Source organism: Ctenocephalides felis, unplaced genomic scaffold, assembly GCF_003426905.1.
Source record: "Ctenocephalides felis isolate EL2017-DRISC unplaced genomic scaffold, ASM342690v1 CF-g0.4_SCAFFOLD_01886, whole genome shotgun sequence".
Classification (NCBI taxonomy): domain Eukaryota; kingdom Metazoa; phylum Arthropoda; class Insecta; order Siphonaptera; family Pulicidae; genus Ctenocephalides; species Ctenocephalides felis.
The window spans coordinates 88,851,770-88,869,927 of NW_020538040.1; the positions used below are offsets into that span (position 1 = coordinate 88,851,770).

General features: G+C 30.1%; 1 protein-coding gene across 1 annotated transcript in view; it reads right to left on the reverse strand.

The window, feature by feature from the left end:
- Window positions 1–18,158, reverse strand: part of LOC113376673 (plexin-A4) — a 91,425-nt gene that overhangs the window by 37,731 nt on the left and 35,536 nt on the right. Inside the window, exon 2 of the mRNA XM_026616679.1 lies at window positions 14,414–15,585. Within this exon, the coding sequence (XP_026472464.1) occupies window positions 14,414–15,553 (1,140 nt within the window). The 5' untranslated portion in view covers window positions 15,554–15,585. The remainder of the gene's footprint in view (window positions 1–14,413; window positions 15,586–18,158) is intronic.

An 18,158-nucleotide genomic window follows, 5' to 3' on the forward strand; every position in this document is an offset into this window, starting at 1 on the left:
TAAGTTTTAGCTCTTAATTTTGTCTTTTAGATAGTGCACAATTCAATCAAAGTTTTGTATGGAAATAGCATAAATTTTTTTCAAAAATTAAAAAAATGTTTTTAGTATAACTTAGCGAACAAATGAACGAGTTTTATTCAAAATTCGACGCTCCACAAAAGAAATTATAAAAAAGGTTTTTGTTGAGCGTCGAATTTTCAATAAAAGATGACACAAATTTATGTCACTTGTAATTCATTTGTCGCAAAGTTATACCTAAAAACATTTTTAAAATTTTCGAAATTTTTTGCTATTTCGATACAAAGCTTCGATTAAATGGTGCACTATCTATAAGTTAATATTAAGAGCTTAAACTTTTAGAGATTGAAGCCCCTGGGAGCAATAAAAATCGATAATGACCATATTAAGGACCACCCTAATATATATATATATATATATATATATATATATATATCTGTGTAAAGTAAATAAGTATAAACTAGCTGTAAGTGGAATTCTGTCTTAAGGCAATTAAGGCATCGTGCCTTAAGGCAAATTGCTGGAACTTCCCGTACCAAAAATTATTATTTTTTTAAAAACAATTAACATTTTTGAAAAATTTTTACTTCGAAAAAATAAGATTTTTGAGAAACTATAAATTGGACAAAAAATTACTTTTTTTTGAAAAAAAAAATAATTTTTTTTTTTTTTTTTTTAATTTTTTTTTGGAAAAATTTTTTTTTTTTATTTTGACATTTTGGAAGATCTAAACTTTCCTTCAAAGCAATCGTACTGCTTTAACTTCATAAAGACGAACTATCAAAGCGCGTAAGCGCCGCGTCGCCGTCTAACGCGTAAACATTGGTACGGAACCCATAGGAATGTAAACCAAATTTATACTTATTGTTAAAATCTCTAAAAAATATCTGATAATTTGATGTGCATATGTCTAATGATCATTTTTGACCGCCAAATGGCATTTTTTTTTACTTTTTTTACTAGATCTCCGAAACCGCTAGACCTGCCTTTATGAAAATTTGATCGGTTTTTCACCTTGTCAATACAAGTAAAATGTTTTTTAAATTATTAAAATCGGACGCTCCGTTTTCTTAAAAACTGAGTTACCGTTTTTGGCACTTTTTGCCCCGTATCTTGGAAACGGCTATACCTGCCTTCGCCAAAAACTAATCAGCACGTCTCCTTATCAATACGAATCGAATGTTCTTTGAATTATTCAAATCGGTTGATCGGTGTTCCCGAAATCGTCGACGAAAATTTGTATCCGCACATACATACACACACATACATACATACACACACACATACACACACACATACACACACACACACACACACACACACACACACACATACATCCATTTTTTCTAAGGTATGCCAAAATATTCAGAAACCTTTGAATCGTCGAGAAATGCAAAAATTTTCATTTTAGATTTTTTTGCGATTACTATAACTTGCCCTACGGGAAGTTAATAATATATGTCTGTGTGTATACATGTTGGTGTGAAAACTAACTCGAAAGCTATGAATTAACTTTCAATAAAATCCTAAGTGCAGTGATAGTTTCAGTAAGACGATGAAAACAAAATGAAAAGATTTAAAATTAATTACAACTTCACTTTAATTTAATGCATCTGCAATATTGATATAATAAAAGTACACAGCAGAAATTCTAAATGTAATTGCACCGACAATTCAATTCCGCCTTTCAAGATGCAGAAGTGCACCACTAATAAATATGAATAAGAATAGAGTAGAATTTAAAAAAATGTGAAATATGTGATTTTTATATGTTTACTGAAATTTTATATCTAATATATAAAATAATAAAATAAGATAAAAATTGTTCAGTAAATTGACAATAATATAGCTAAATGCAGCAGCACGGCCAAAAAATGTTTAATAAAGGCAAGTATATGCACAAATGGCCTATTTAACAATGTATTGTACCTGGGCTTATAGAGAATTGTAAAAAAAATCTTAATGTCTGTATAAAAACAATACAGATCAAAGTGGAATTGTGATATTTCGCAGTCATCATATTCAGGTTCAGTTTATTCGTAGCACGTACTGTGTAATACGGGACTCTGACATCAGCCACTATTCCGAAAATATTAATTTCGTCTTCACCCATGTGTGTCTGTAGCGCTTTCCAAACTCTACACATCGAGTCCTTGAAAGACGAATTTGCTAGTTCGTAATTAAGCTAAAAATAAATACGCTATAAAACCGCACTGGCAGTCCTGTTCAGATGAATTAGACTTCGTACAAAAATATGAGACTAGACAGCAACATGACCAGTCTGAATAATAAATGTGTACTTATTATATTGTAAATTATTTTTATAGGTATGGTATAAATACATTAATTCAAAAGTTAGAATGATATAAACCAGAACTATATTTAAATCTTATACTTGAATAAATTTTTACATATTAAATATTTCATAATATTTTTTCGTGTCTGGAAACAGAGAATAAAAAACTATTATATTATAATAGATTGTAAAAACAAATAATTTTTTAAATTACGTAATTTAATGAAAAAAATTATTTTCCTTAAATAAGTGAGTAATGTTAACAAGTCTATTAAAATCATATTTAATTCCAGAGCAATTTATTTATTAACTTCCCCAAGGAGAAGTTTGTGTTTTCGCGACAAAATCCGATTTTCAATTTTTTTTGTTTTTTTAACGTTTCAAGCCATTCTGAATTCTGAATCGAATGACACCAAATTTGGAAAACGGCTGATTTCAAAAATTTAAAAGCCATACGATATATTTCGATCATGTTTACCAGTTAATCGGCCGTTAACGTGAAAATTTTTTCATTCGCGTTTTAGCCCACAATTCTAAATCGTTTTTGAAAATTCAAAATTCGTTTGAAAGATATTAGTTGGGAATCGTGCTGATTAGTTTTTGGTGAGGATCGGTCGAGCCATTTTCTTATAATAAAGTGTTAGAAAAACGTTTTCACAAAAACTGCTGACTCGATTTAAAAAGTTTAAAAACCATACAATGAAACTTGACAAGCAGTGCGTTGGTTAGTTTTTTTTTTCATACGAGCCGTTTCTTTGTAATTAGCAGAAAAGTGAACAATTTTACGTCCACGTTTTAGGCAAAAATTCTGAATTGATTTTAATAATTCTATAACTATTCGATAGATATTATTTGGGAATCGTGCGGAGTTTTGGACAATGATCGGTCGAGCCGTTTCTTCGTAATGCTAAATTTTTATCTTCATGAAACTTTTATGTTGATAGATATCATGGTCCTAAAGACCTAATACTACAATATTACGGTTCTACGACACGTAGTTTAATTTTAAAAATTCATCAAAGTTTGTAAAAATATGATAGTCAAAATATGCGCCAAAAGTTTTGTTTCTTACATTTCTTATATTTTTCTATACATTTTTTAGGAAAGGTACATAATTCATTCATTTATAATCTTTTTATTAACATTCTGTAATCATTATCATTAATATTGTTATTTCTTTAAAAAAAAACTTTGACCTGATGATGGAAGGTATCTAGTTCCGAAACATGACGTTTAAATTAAACATCTACAAAAAATTATAGTTTTTTAACTTCCCGTAGGATAAGTAATTGTAATGGGCCGAAAAGCGAAATTGAAAATTTTTACATTTCTCGACGTTTGGAAGGTTTCTGAGCATTTTGGCATACTTAAGAAAAAATGGATGTGTGTGTATGTATGTATAGATACAATTTTTCGTCCACGTTTTCGGGCGCACGGATCAACCGATTTGAATGGTTCAAAAAACATTCGATTCCTATTGATAAGGATATGTGCTGATTAGTTTTTGGCAAAGGCAGGTCCAGCCGTTACGGAGATACGGAGCAAAGAGTGCAGAAAATAGAAATCGAGTTTTTGAGTGAACGCAGCATTCGATTTGAAAGATCTTAAAAACATTCAATTAGTAGTAATTGGGAAAAGTGATTATTAGTTTTTGGCAATGGCAGGCCCAGCCATTTCGAAGATGCAGAGCTAAATGTGCAAAAAATGGCAGTTTTTGAGAGAACCAAGCGTCCAATTTAAATGATTCAAAGAACTTTCAGCTTGTTTTAACAAAATAATTGATTTTGGAAAAAAAAAATTGTATCATTTTTTTTAAGTTTTTTTTATATATAGAAAATAATCCAGATTTTATTTTTATTTCTGACTAAAGTTCTAATATACTTTAAACAAATTATTTTAACTTTGCAATTCAGTTTATATAATTCTTATAAATATTAGACAATGTTACAATATTTATAATGATCTATTTAAAAACATTCAGTATTCCTCGAACATTTCGTTACGGTACGGAAAGTTCCAGCAATTTGCCTTAAGGCACAATGCCATGGTCCCCACTAGTTATTTATTGGATTACACAAATTAAAGTAAAGATTTTGCAAATAATTTGCAGCAGTGTATGTAATGAGTAAGTAAATATCTCAATTTGAGAAACATCTCTCGCATATCACGTAACCTTAATTTTGTCATCTGCTCTGTCCTAAGTTCTCGGTAGGCGGCACAGCAGCAAAGGCACAAGGTGCCGTTCGAGGAGAAACGCATTTGTATACTCTATAATATACAACATTGTGTGCTGTTATGACTTGTGATGTCTCATATAATTGACCAGGGAGACATTGTATCCGTTCGCAACGATGACAGATTTCATAGCGGATGAACGGAACGAACGGCAAACCCGGAATATGAGTGACTTGATGAAATCACAATATGCGGTGCGGGACACCTTATGTAGCGCACCGCGCTCTGCTTCTGTATTGTGCTAAACTGCACCGACACAACGTAGGTGATATATGTTGTGCACACATTGTGTGAAGATAATGTAGTGTCTATAGGCGCTCGGTATAGGTCTATTCGTGAAGGGCAAGGACGTTAAGTGATATATGAACCCACCTCTATACATTATGTTATCTTATATTACATCATATATAACAGAGATCATGTTATATATTCAACATTATTTTCGAATACGCATGCGTCCGGGATGATTCTCAATATGAATGTCACTAAAAACAAGTTAGATTTTATTAATTTAACATTGCTCCTATAAAAGTCAAATTAATTAAAAAAGCATGTACTGCATTTTACGATGCAAATTAAACCATTGACAAAATAAAAAACGATATAATTTTTAATAATTGTAGGTAATGAATCAGTATCAATAAATAATTTCCATTAAATAAGGTATGGATTGGATGAAGTTTTTTTTTACATGTTATATATGCAGATTATATGTTATATATATATATATATGTATATATATATATATATATGTATATATATATATATATATATATATATATATATACAGGGCCGGTCCTGGGGTACCCAGCGCCCGCATGCAAATTTTTTTCTTGCACCCCCCCTTTTATTTTAACTTTTTGAACAGCTTATCATTAAAATTATATAAACATTCACGTAATTTTTTTAAAATAATTTTTATTAAATATAGAGCTTCTGCACAAAAAATGGATATGAATAATCTAAATGCGCATGAAGTACATTGATTTTGAAATTATTTAGAAGATCAAGGCGATTTGCGGGTGCTCATTTTAGTATTTTTAAATTCTTATTTTTAATCCAAACTTTTTCTAAGGCATGTGCAATATTAATATTTGCCTTTAGAAACCTTTTACTTATTTATTTTGGGGATTTTATGCGATTTATTCTCTTGACCAAATCATAAGGTGCAAAAAATTCTAACCTCTCATTATTAAACATGGGCTCGCCCTGAATCAGAGGTCCCGGGTTCGATACCCACTTCGAGCAGCCTGTTGTCAGGCAGCAGTGACAACGATTTTCACTTGGAAATATAGATAGCAATATATTTCCAAGTGAAAATAGCCCTTGACCGGCATTGCTGCACCAATAAAAAAGTCAGCCCTATTAGATTAAATCTAATAACAAAAAATCATCAAATATGGATGGATTAACCATTGGGTTACCATCTAAAAAATACGAAGAAAAGAGAAGTTTCAGCACAACAGCTCATAGGACGTGAGGTTCTGATTGCTGTTAAAATATATATATATATATATATATATATATATATATATATATATATATATATAAAAAAATTAAACATAATACTGGTACTTAATGTTAGATTATTTTAATTTAAATTTTCATTATTTAAAATATCTAAAATTTCATATTAAACTTCTAATTGTAAAATTCTACAAGGGCCGAAGTGTATGTATTTACCTATACTTTCCCATCGTGTATCAAATTGTTGTTTTAAAGTTTAAAAAATATCGTCCAAGATTAGTAAAAGATTCAAAAAAATTGTATATTTTTTTAATGATATTGAAAAAACTATATTATAAATTTCATGTCCGAATCTCATTTTGGCGCCCCCTAAGGCATGCGCCCGCATTTTTTGCATGCAAGGTAGGACCGGCCCTGTATATATATATATATATATATATATATATAAAGTGTTGTCACTCATTTTAGGATATAAACTAAATTTCATTTATATGTGTGACTGCAAATTATGTGATTCCCCGATGGAATGTTTACCAAAATAAAAACTTCTGTGTTTAATATTAAGGTGTACATTATTTTAAAAATCGTAAAAACTAATAAATCGCAAAAGAATGGAACAACTTGAATTGAGAGTAATCCGTTACTCAAACATATATATATATATATATATATATATATATATATGTATATATATATATATATATATATGTATATATATATATATATTAGGGTGGTCCTTAAAATGGTCATTTTCGAATTTTCTTGCTCCCAGGGGCTCAAATGGTTCCAAATAGATAAAAAACAATTCTCTGAAAGTTTTAGCTCTTAATATTATCGTTTAGATAGAGCGCAATTCAATCAAAGTTTTGTATGGAAATAGCATGGAAAAATTTTCAAAAATTTAAAAAATGTTTTTTAGATGTAATTTAGCGAACAAATGAATTAATAAAACTCATTCATTTGTCGCTAAGTTATACCTAAAACATTTTTTTTTAATTTTCAAAATTTTTTCCATGCTCTTCCCATACAAACTTTGATTGAATTGCGCTCTATCTAAACGTTAATATTAAGAGCTAATCGGATGTAATCGTTAGTGCTAATCGGATTTTCAATCAGATCCGCAGATAATTAGTTTTCGATATTCAACTCACAATTTTACAATTATTACACTGCTTTTTTAATTTTAATCCAGTTCTTCATATTTATATTAATATAATATTATAAAAAAAATATTATTTATTAATGAAGGTAAGATGGAATGTATCTAGTCGATGTATTTAAAAAATCTGATAAATAGCGACAACAATGCTATTAATAGTAGTAAAAATCAGAATCCACGTGCCTAGATGTGACATATAACTGAATTAAAGAATAAAATCACGATTTTCCCTTGTAAGTTATTTTGAAACCTAAATTAAGTAACTTTGTATTTGTATTTTGTCGCTGAAGAATGTACGTTCAAACAAAGCGAAGAAGTATTTTGTGCATATATTCACGCGTTGGCTCAAAATTTACATAATACAATTAGGGGAAGCAGTATATCAAATCAGCCGTTTATTTTGTATGAAGAATGTAAAGAACTGAATTCAAATTTAATAATATGTAAGGCAGCACATTTGCATAATTTTGTTTATGATTTGGGCTCGTATTATTTAAGCTTATAGCTCGCCTTGGCATTTAAACTGGCTAATACATGTTACATGAACTATATTTAATTTGAAATCATATTTAGCACAATATGATTACAAACAATATATAAATGCAATTCAAAATGTACATATTGGTAAAATAAAAAGTAAGATAATTAACAACATTATTTTTAAATGAATATTTATTGTAATTGATTGTCCTTGAAAATAAATCGAATATAAGCTCAAGTCTAATTTTACAGTTCACATATAAATATTAAGCTCTTATATTAAGTATCTATATATCGATTAGTATTTTTAAGTATGTATAAAAAGTATGAAACCCTACTAAATATTTATTTAGGTTTTATTATTATTATCTTATATATAAAAATGGATCGCAAAATGTGTTGGTAAGCGCATAACTCAACAACGCCTGGACCAATTTGGCCAATTCTTTTTTTAAAATGTTCGTTGAAGTCCAAGGATGGTTGTTACGGCGAGAAAAAAACGAATAATTTCCGGGAAAACCCTAAAAATAGCCCTTTTCTTCTTTAATCGAGTAGGCAACGCAATTTGTATAAAAAACAATGATCTATGTCATGACATTTTGTGTAGTTTTTGATAATCTTGAATATATTTATATAAACATAGAAATATCTTCCTATTAATCAAGCTATATTGGCAGCCAAAAACATTGATGTAAATTAATTAAATTTCAAAATTCAAGAACAAATTGTAGGCGAATCAGTTGATTCGGCAACTAACCAAGACGATGCACCGGAGTTTTTAAACTCGATGGATTTGCTAGGATTGTCACCTCACAATCTTCAATTGAAGGTTGGATCGGCAATTATAATGTTGCGAAATATCGACCAACCGCACCTTTGCAACGGCACAAGGTTAGCGATAAAAAAAGATTTGAGATTAAACGACTACAGTTTCCAGTGCGTTTATGGTATCATTAAGTGTTTGTGGTATTAATTTGGAAAACCCATGTTTCTCACATGGAAAATTGTATGTTGTCTGTTCCGGTATTGGAAAACCATCCAATTCGCCAGGTAATCAAACAAAAAACATCGTTTATCACAAAGCACTACAATAAAAATTGAACTGATTTTTTAATTATGATTTACATGATTAAAATTACTTACATTTAAATGCTTATAGTGTTTTATTTAATTATTTTTAATTCACACCGAATTATTACCAGGGTGACGGTTCTGTTCAGGATAATTTTTTGCAAAGAATAGAGAAAAGGTAGGCACAAAACACCGCCACATTACAATTTTTTTTTAACAGGACGAAGTCTGTCGGGCCGGCTAGTTTTTTAATAAAAGTTTTGTAAATTAAAAAAAAAAAGATTAGTTGCAACTTTAGTGAGAGCTCACGGGCCACGAGATTCTGCCGATTCAGTTAAAAATTGTGATTAAAAAAGCCGACTTTAAATATTAAACTTATTAGCTGGAAGTTGTAAATGGCCACCTTATATAGTATCATCAAAATAATCATTTTAAAAATAGAATAAACTAATAATGATATCATTTATCGATCTTAAATCAATCTTTGAAAAGTTAACATTATTAAATTTAATTTATTATCTCAACACATCATCAATCTATTTCATATTTCACTTTTAACAAAACATTGTTGTATGCTCCTTTGTGTAATACTCAGTTTGCAATTTTTCTTAATCGCAAATTTAACGGAGTACGGCAGCATCTCTTGGGGCCGCGAGCTCTCAAAACTAAAGTTGCAACTATTCGGTTCAATCAATTTACAAAACTTTAATTAAAAAAAAAATTATAGTTTATAATAAATAATAATTTTGAAGTTTTAAGCTTTATAATTATGATCTAAAAGTACAATGTCAGTAGACAGAAATGAGTAATATAAATTCTATATTAAAATAAAATCAAATTAATTTGAGTTTGTAAAAATTAATATCTTATAAAACAATTAAAAAACCATTTACTCGAGGTTTAATCTTCTAGCGTTAATACCAAATCAAATTTAAAATAGTTTTATTTTTTTATTTTAGAACAGCAATCAGAACCCAATAGTCATATAAGCTGTTGTGCTGATTTGACTTAATACTAGTCTGTTGGACAGATGGCAACCCAGTTGTCACATCTCTATATGATATATTATTATTACAATTTCTGTAATAGGGCGAGTATTTTTATTGTTGCAGCAATACCGGGTGAGGGCTATTTTCACTTGGAAACATATTACTATCTATATTTCCAAGTGCAAATCGTTGTCACTGCTGTCTGACAACAGGCTGCTCGAAGTGGGTATCGAACCCGGGACCTCTGATTCAGGTCCCATCGCTCTTAACCGCTTACCTACGTGCGAGCCCTATTGCTTATTTGTTAGCTGAAGAGGATAATACTATTAACTATGTCACTGCATACCAAATTAAAAACGGATCTATTCGATATCAAACTATCTAAAAGTTTTGAACAGTTTACGTAATCACAATTAAATCCTTGTAAGCACGAGTAATGTATTTCTCTTCTTCATAGCTCTTTCAACATTTGAATCACCTTCATTTGAAACAAAGAGGTAAATAGTTAAATAAAACTCGAATAACGTCCCTTTGCTATTCCAGTTTCGTTCGTAAGAAAGTTGTAGCGTGTGAGCGCAAACACAGAAACGTGGTAATATTGCCAAGTATATTTCACAGTATGTAATTATAAGCACTTATTGTCTAACGAAGTGACATTCCTGTCTAAGTAGAACTATCAAAATTCCTCTTTTGCAAAGAAAAAGCGCGACCACTTCACGGAAACAACACAATTCACACACGAAAACAACACTTTGCACAACATTAAGCGCTAACCGGCTGAAATGACGCAACAAATGAGACTATTGTCAAAAGTTAATCGTCCTCAATGTGGGCTAATTTTACATTTCTATGTTCCAATGAATAACTCACCTTTACTTTCGAATTTTAGTTCTTATTAACGAAGTCATAAAAATCAGCATAATAGTTTTATTCATTTTTTTTTTAACTTCCCGTAGGGTAAGTTATAGTAATAGCAAAAAAATCAAAAATAAAAATTTGTATATATCTTTGTTTCAAAGGTTTCTGAATATTTTGGCATGCCTTAGAAAAAATGCATGTATGTGTGTGTGTGCGGATACAAATTTTCGTCGACAATTTCGGGAACACCGATCAACCGATTTGAATAATTCAGTTTTTAAGAGAACGACGCGTCCGATTTAAATAATTCAAAAAACATTTTACTTGTATTGACAAGATGAAAAACTGATTAAATTTTTGGGAAGGCAGGTCCAGCCGTTATGGACTCTCAATAAAAATAGATTAAAAAAATATCATTTGGCGGTGAAAAATATTCATTAGGCTTATGTACATCAAATTATCAGATATTTTATAGAGATTTTAATAATGTGTACACATTTTGTGAATTTTTTCTTGAGTTCCGCACCAAGATTTTTAATTACGGTACCGAAAGTTCCAGCACTACCACTAGTTTTTTTTTTATTGAATAACAATCAGAAATACATATCTATAAGCTATTGTGATGGATTTTAGAATTCCAGTAATAGTACTAGTAGCACAATAGTTTATAAAAAATACTTTTTCTAATTGCTATTTTAATATTGTTTAAAAAAGCGTTTCTAAAACTTTAAAGTTACATAAGTTAACTATGCAACGCATAAAATATGAATATGAAATATTAAGTTTAACATTTAAAATTTTTGAAAAAAAATTTTAAGCTTTATTTCTTAATACTGTTTGTAATCGGTCGAATTGTGTGATCGTAGTACTCGGAATTATTTTCCGTCGATAAAGCAGAATACGTAAGTTTAGGATGTGTAAACAAGATTTCACACATTGTTTTACTACATTGTTTTGTAAACTTCAGATATATTTTTATTCAACAAACTTATCTAGCGTTGTTTTTGTATAAAAGTTATGTTTTATAATTACTGTATGCTGTATGAATGCATACAGTACACGATTCGTATATTAACTGCCGTTAAGTTAATATGCTAACCATATTATTAGTTTCGCAAAAGAAAATTAAAGAGCTCGTTACTAGAATCGAGAAAAAGATAAAATACATATGTTTTATTTAAGTTAAAGTTAAATATTTGCGTATGATTCAAGAATACATGTGAATAAATCAATACACCTAACTGATAAGTAGACACCAGCACGGTCGGTTACTCATAGATTGAATTAGTCACACACAATAAATATAAAATGATTTCATATTATATATATATATATATATATATATATATATAAATCAATATTTACTAAAAATATATTTACACAATAAATCGCGTAAAGTGTGTGCTATTCCACTAAACACTTCATGGTTAGATAAAAAATTACAAATATGTAGGAGTAATTGATTGATGATGGTATTGATTTCTGGTAAGGTTTTAAAAAATAAGTTAAATATATATATATATATATATATATATATATATATAATGATACATAATATAATATTCAGAATGGAAAATAATTCAAAAAGATTCCAATGAGTATTGCTAGAAGACAACTTGCATAATATCGGGAAATATACTGTTAATTACAAAGAAATAGCTTGTCCAACTTTTAACAAAAATTATGCCAATTTATATATTTCAAACGAACTTTGAATATTTTAAACAGGATTACGATTTTCTGGAAAAAATAGACGAAAAATTCAACAGGATATTTTTGCGAAAACTTTGTCAATCTTTTATTTAGCTGTTAATAATTACCAAGAAATGGTTCGCTCAATCACCACGTAAAGCTAATTAAAGGGTGGATTATTATTTCGTATTACAAATGTCATTTGAATTTTGAAATTAGTGCAATTTTACAAAACGACGACCAAATGCAAAATTTACTAGGGCGTACACAAACTCGAGATGCTGAAAATCTTTCACATCACATACACACTGTAATTGCGTATTACATATATGGAGCCATACATATTTTTGAAACAGACACAATTTCATAATAGTTTTCTTCAACGTCAAAATCATATTCCAGTGACCCTTAACCCTTAAGGGTTAAGTTAAATGTATATATTTTTTTATTGCACCTAAGTAGTGCGTGTAACAATCATATAGTAATTGTTATATACTACTACTATACATATGTTCAATTTTTCTTTTGATATTGACATTTTTGATATATATATATATATATATATATATATATATACACAATTGTACAGACAAAATTACAACCCATTTAGATAGATCTAATTATGTACCAGACGATAGCAAAAGTTGACATCGGAATTCTTTCTTTGCTGCTGAAATCTGTCAGTTGAGTATTAAATATGGTAAGTGAACGCCTAATGCATGAAGTTCATAAAACAAGTCAATTTGATATTTGTTTGACACCATGTTCAAAAAATTGCACTAAATTTATAATAACGCAGTGATAACATTCAGACATATATTTGTTAATAATTAGTAACAAAAATCAAAAACAATTGTACCAAGATGACTATACATTTTACAAATAATTTGTTCGTGGTTAAAACGATAATATATCATTTCCTTGATAAATATGTCAAGTTGCCTTTTGCGATTAATTTAACTTAATAGGAGCTTTGTCCGAGGGCAGGTCAGCGACCTAAGTTAAACTCCACCTCAAATAAGGAAAGTATAGAGTAAAAAATTAGAAATATACTTTTTATCTATATTTCTGCAATTGATATTGCTGCATGATTACATCAGGTTATCCAGAATGTGCTTCTGTTGATTAATTTTGATATGGTAAGCTCCAGCTAAATTGCCTTAAAATATAGTCTTAATACATCAATAGTTATTATTATGATTGCTTAAAAAAATTATATCGCATCCACTTTGAAAAAAAAAATATTAAAATATTACTGATAGTCTTTCATAAATACCCTAACTTTGCATGTTTAAAAAGTTCTAAGCCCCTGTGGCTGGTTGCTGTTTAAAGATTATTATATTAACATGTACAGTTATTAACAGTTAAGCTTGTTGTTGTTATTATATTTCATTTGGAAAGAAATTAGTCATTCGATATTGACTGAAGAAAAAAGAATGTAATGAATTATTTTTGCCCCTAAATGATAGTAACATAAAAGGTACCTTATTTATATTTACATACTAGATTTTCTGCTTCATAGAACCTTTAAGTTACAGTATTCTGTAGTTTTTTTATTGGGTTATAGTTACAGTTCTATTTGATCTTTACGTTCTAAATAGGCGTTTCGATTTTTGTCATCAGTCATCATATAGAGCTATCATTTTAAATCATCTTTCAAACAACATTCTCAATAATTAATCTATTCTATGGAACAGCTATGTTGAATATCTCGAAATCTTGCACAAAGAACAAAAAAATTTTGCGGTTTATGTAGTGCCAAAACATACATATTTTTCAATAGTGCACACTTTGATAGCATGGAGCAATAGTGTTTTCATTAATTAAAGGTACCTAATTGTGGCAGTATATTCCACTGAATGAAAGCCAGAATGTTAGCCGAAACGTGTGGCTCTAAAATATTAAAAAAAAACATTCATACAATTAGTATTTTATATGACCCACCCCAAAACCATATAATATACATAATTATAAATAGACGTATCGCCGCCTCATAGTGAAGCGATACGGATTCTAAATAGTATGTGGTACGATATATAATATTGTTATTATACCTTATTATATATATATATATATATATATATATTTATATATATATATATATATATATATATATATATATAATACTATTAAGATATCAACAATTACCGTTAGCACACATCCAAGACTGGGTGATATGAAGTCCAATCCCCGATTTCCATGTCCTCCGAAGCAGTTCTTAATATTTTGCATAAACTTTCTACGAATTGCTTTTAAAGAGTAAACGCACAATGCTGACTTCTCAGAAGGGCGGCTGGAAGCAGGTGCATCGGACTCGCTAAATACTGCAAATAATACGTCATCTTGCGCCGTGATTCCCAAATCGGCCGCTAGATCAGAACCAGCTTTGCCCACATAGGCCGCCTGCACGAGGTTGTACTTCTTGCCTCCCATCGCTTCCGTTACGCAGTCCACAGGAATTTCAGTATATGAATAGTAGTTCTCGTCATCGTGACACACCCGGACCATTTTGCTAATATACTCATTGGCAGTCGTGTGTTTCATTTGTGTCGTCAAGAAGTACGAAAACCCTTCAGAACTAAAGCCGTAAACATAGTTAATAGGATAGCGCTCGCGAGCCAGCGAATTCACGAACATTCTGGTTCCCGTCGTGACCGCAGTCTCAGCGATGAGGAACATCGACCGCGGTTCTAGACTTCGCGAACTTACTGCGGGTACTTCTGACCGATATGGTGAATTGCCCGTGAACGTGACGCCAACATACATAACTTGCGTGACCGGCGGATTCGGAGGACCAGGCGCTATGAAGGCAACCGTTGATGCCGTAGCATTATTGGCCACAACCGCTTCTTTAACTTGCATTAATATCCTCTCAACTTCTTGGACATCATGAACAGTGCACACACCCTGAAACAGCGAGCCGCATGCTATCAGTCGACGTGTGGTGTAGTCGATGACGAGAGCCTTATTAACATTATCGGTAAGATTCTTTGCTTTGCCTGCTGCAGGGCAATCTTCTAAAACAGAGCATTCTGGTGAATCAAGATGCGGACCCGTAATTGCCCGAGACACAAACTCAAGATCGGGTGAAAGTTGATACAGACGATTGACGGCCCCAATAAAAACGCGACCCGTGTTCTTATCGACGACGAGATGAGTAAATCTCTCAGTATTAGCGGAGTCGTTGAATGAACGCACGATGTCTCCAGAGAGGTCTGCGCGAATTGCTCTCTGCACCAAACTTAGAGACAAAATGGCGACCAGAATGGTGGCCAGCTCGCGGTGCATTGTGCTTGGCTGCTTCACGTCATAGGAGCCGCCTGCAAAAAAAAATAATTATTAATTAATGATATTATGTCCAATAATATACTAAACTAGCTGTAAGTGGAATTCTGTCTTAAGGCAATTAAGGCATCGTGCCTTAAGGCAAATTGCTGGAACTTCCCGTACCAAAAATTATTATTTTTTTAAAACAATTAACATTTTTGAAAAAAAATTACTTTGAAAGAATAAGATTTTTGAGAAACTATAAATTGGACAAAAAATAACTTTTCTTTGAAAAAAAAAATTTTTTTTTAAAAAAACATTTTTTTTTTTGAAAAAAAATTTTTTTTTCTGTATTTTGACATATTGTAGAAGATCTGAAATTTTTTTGAAAGCAATCGTACTGCTTTAACTGCATAGGGACAAAATATAAAGCGCGTAAGCGCCGCGTCGCTGTCTAACGCATAAGCATTGGTACGGAACCCATAGAAATGTTAACAAAATGTATACTTATTGTTAAAATCTCTATAAAATATCTGATAATTTGATGTGCATATGTCTAATGATCATTTTTGACCGCCAAATGGCTCATTTTTTTACTTTTTCCTCCATATCTCCGAAACCGCTAGACCTACCTTCATGAAAATTTTATCGATTCTTCACCTTGTCAATACAAGTGAAATGTTTTTTGAATTATTCAAATCGGACGCTCCGTTCTCTTAAAAACTGAGTTACCGTTTTCGGCACATTTTGCCCCGTATCTTCGGAACGGCTAGACCTGCCTTCGCCAAAAACTAATCAGCACGTCTCCTTATCAATACGAATCGAATGTTTTTTGAATTATTCAAATCGGTTGATCCGTGTTCCCGAAATCGTCGACGAAAATTTGTATCCGCACATACATACACACACGCACATACATACATACATACATACATACATACATACATACATACATACATACATACACACACACACACACACACACACACACACACATACATCCATTTTTTCTAAGGTATGCCAAAATGTTCAGAAACCTTTGAAACGTAAAGATATATAAAAATTTTCATTTTCGATTTTTTTGCGATTACTATAACTTGCCCTACGGGAAGTTAACAAAGACTTTATTCAGAAAATTAGTAAATAAGAATATAGGTTACAAAAAATAATATATATATATATATATATATATATATATATATATATATATTAGGGTGGTCCTTAATATAGACATTTTCGAATTCCCTTGCTCCCAAGAGCTCAAATAGTTTCAAATTGATAAAAAACAATTCTCTGAAAGTTTTAGCTCTTAATATTGTCTTTTAGATAAAGCGCAATTCAATCAAAGTTTTGTATGAAAAAAGCATGAAAAAATTTTCAGTTTTTAGACATAGTTTAGCGAACAAATGAATGAGTTTTATTCAAAATTTGTTCTAAGTTATACCTAAAAAATTTTTTTTTAATATTCAAAATTTTTTCCATGCTATTTCCATACGAAGTTTGATTGAATTGCGCACTATCTAAAAGTTAATATTAAGAACCAAACCTTTCAGAGAATTGTTTTTTATCAATTTGGATCCATCTGAGCCCTTGAGAAAAATCCATTTTCTTTTCCTAAACATATGGTTTGCTTAAATCTCATCAAGATCATATTTCTTGACAGATGTCCTGAAGATGGAACGTACCTAGTTCCGAAACGTCGACAGTGAATAAATAAATAAATAAATAAATTGTTTTCCAAAAAACTTTTCTTGTTTTTTATTACTTTTGGATTCTTGTTCGAAACTCTACAAAATATACACAAATCCAAGACTGTACCATTTAATATATATATATATATATATATATATATATATATATATTATATATATATATATATATATATATATATATATATATTCTGCATGTTTCACAGACCGAATACCGAATATTCAGCAACTATTCGGCAGGTTTTCAGCGCCTAAACTTGTTCGTATAAATGTAATTGCTATTCGCAGTTGTTATATTACTAATGTACTACATGTACATTCAATTTTTTATATCTTTTTATACTATTCGGCCAAATACCGAATACTTAAATAACATATGTAATAGGGAAATAAATAAATAGGGTCAAGTTTTCAACATCACATATGAATTCTTTACCAATAACGCATAAGTAGTACATATAAATACAAATACTTTTTGTTCTATATTTTAATGATTTACAGCGTCTTCATTAATTATTTTAGTTCATAATAAATATATTTATTTATTTATCTCAAAACCGCGGTTAAGGTATTAACAGATTAAGCAGAAAAACGTATTTTGTTGAATATCTATGATTGAACAACATTATTATTAGGACAATTGTCATTATTACTAATACAATCTGCTTCCAAGGACTTTGTTTTGGGTCCTTATATATAGCTATGTCCCTGATTTTTGGTATCATTATAATATTGACAATTTCAACCCTTTTCTAATTTCTTGTTAGTCAAAAAATATAAAACTTTTCAAAAACATTTTATAATATATTAATTTTCAAGAATCAGTTATAAAAAAAATGACAAATACAATTTAGTATAAATAGTTTAAATATTTGTATTTTGGGCATGTGTAATATACTATAGTTATGATCCCGCCG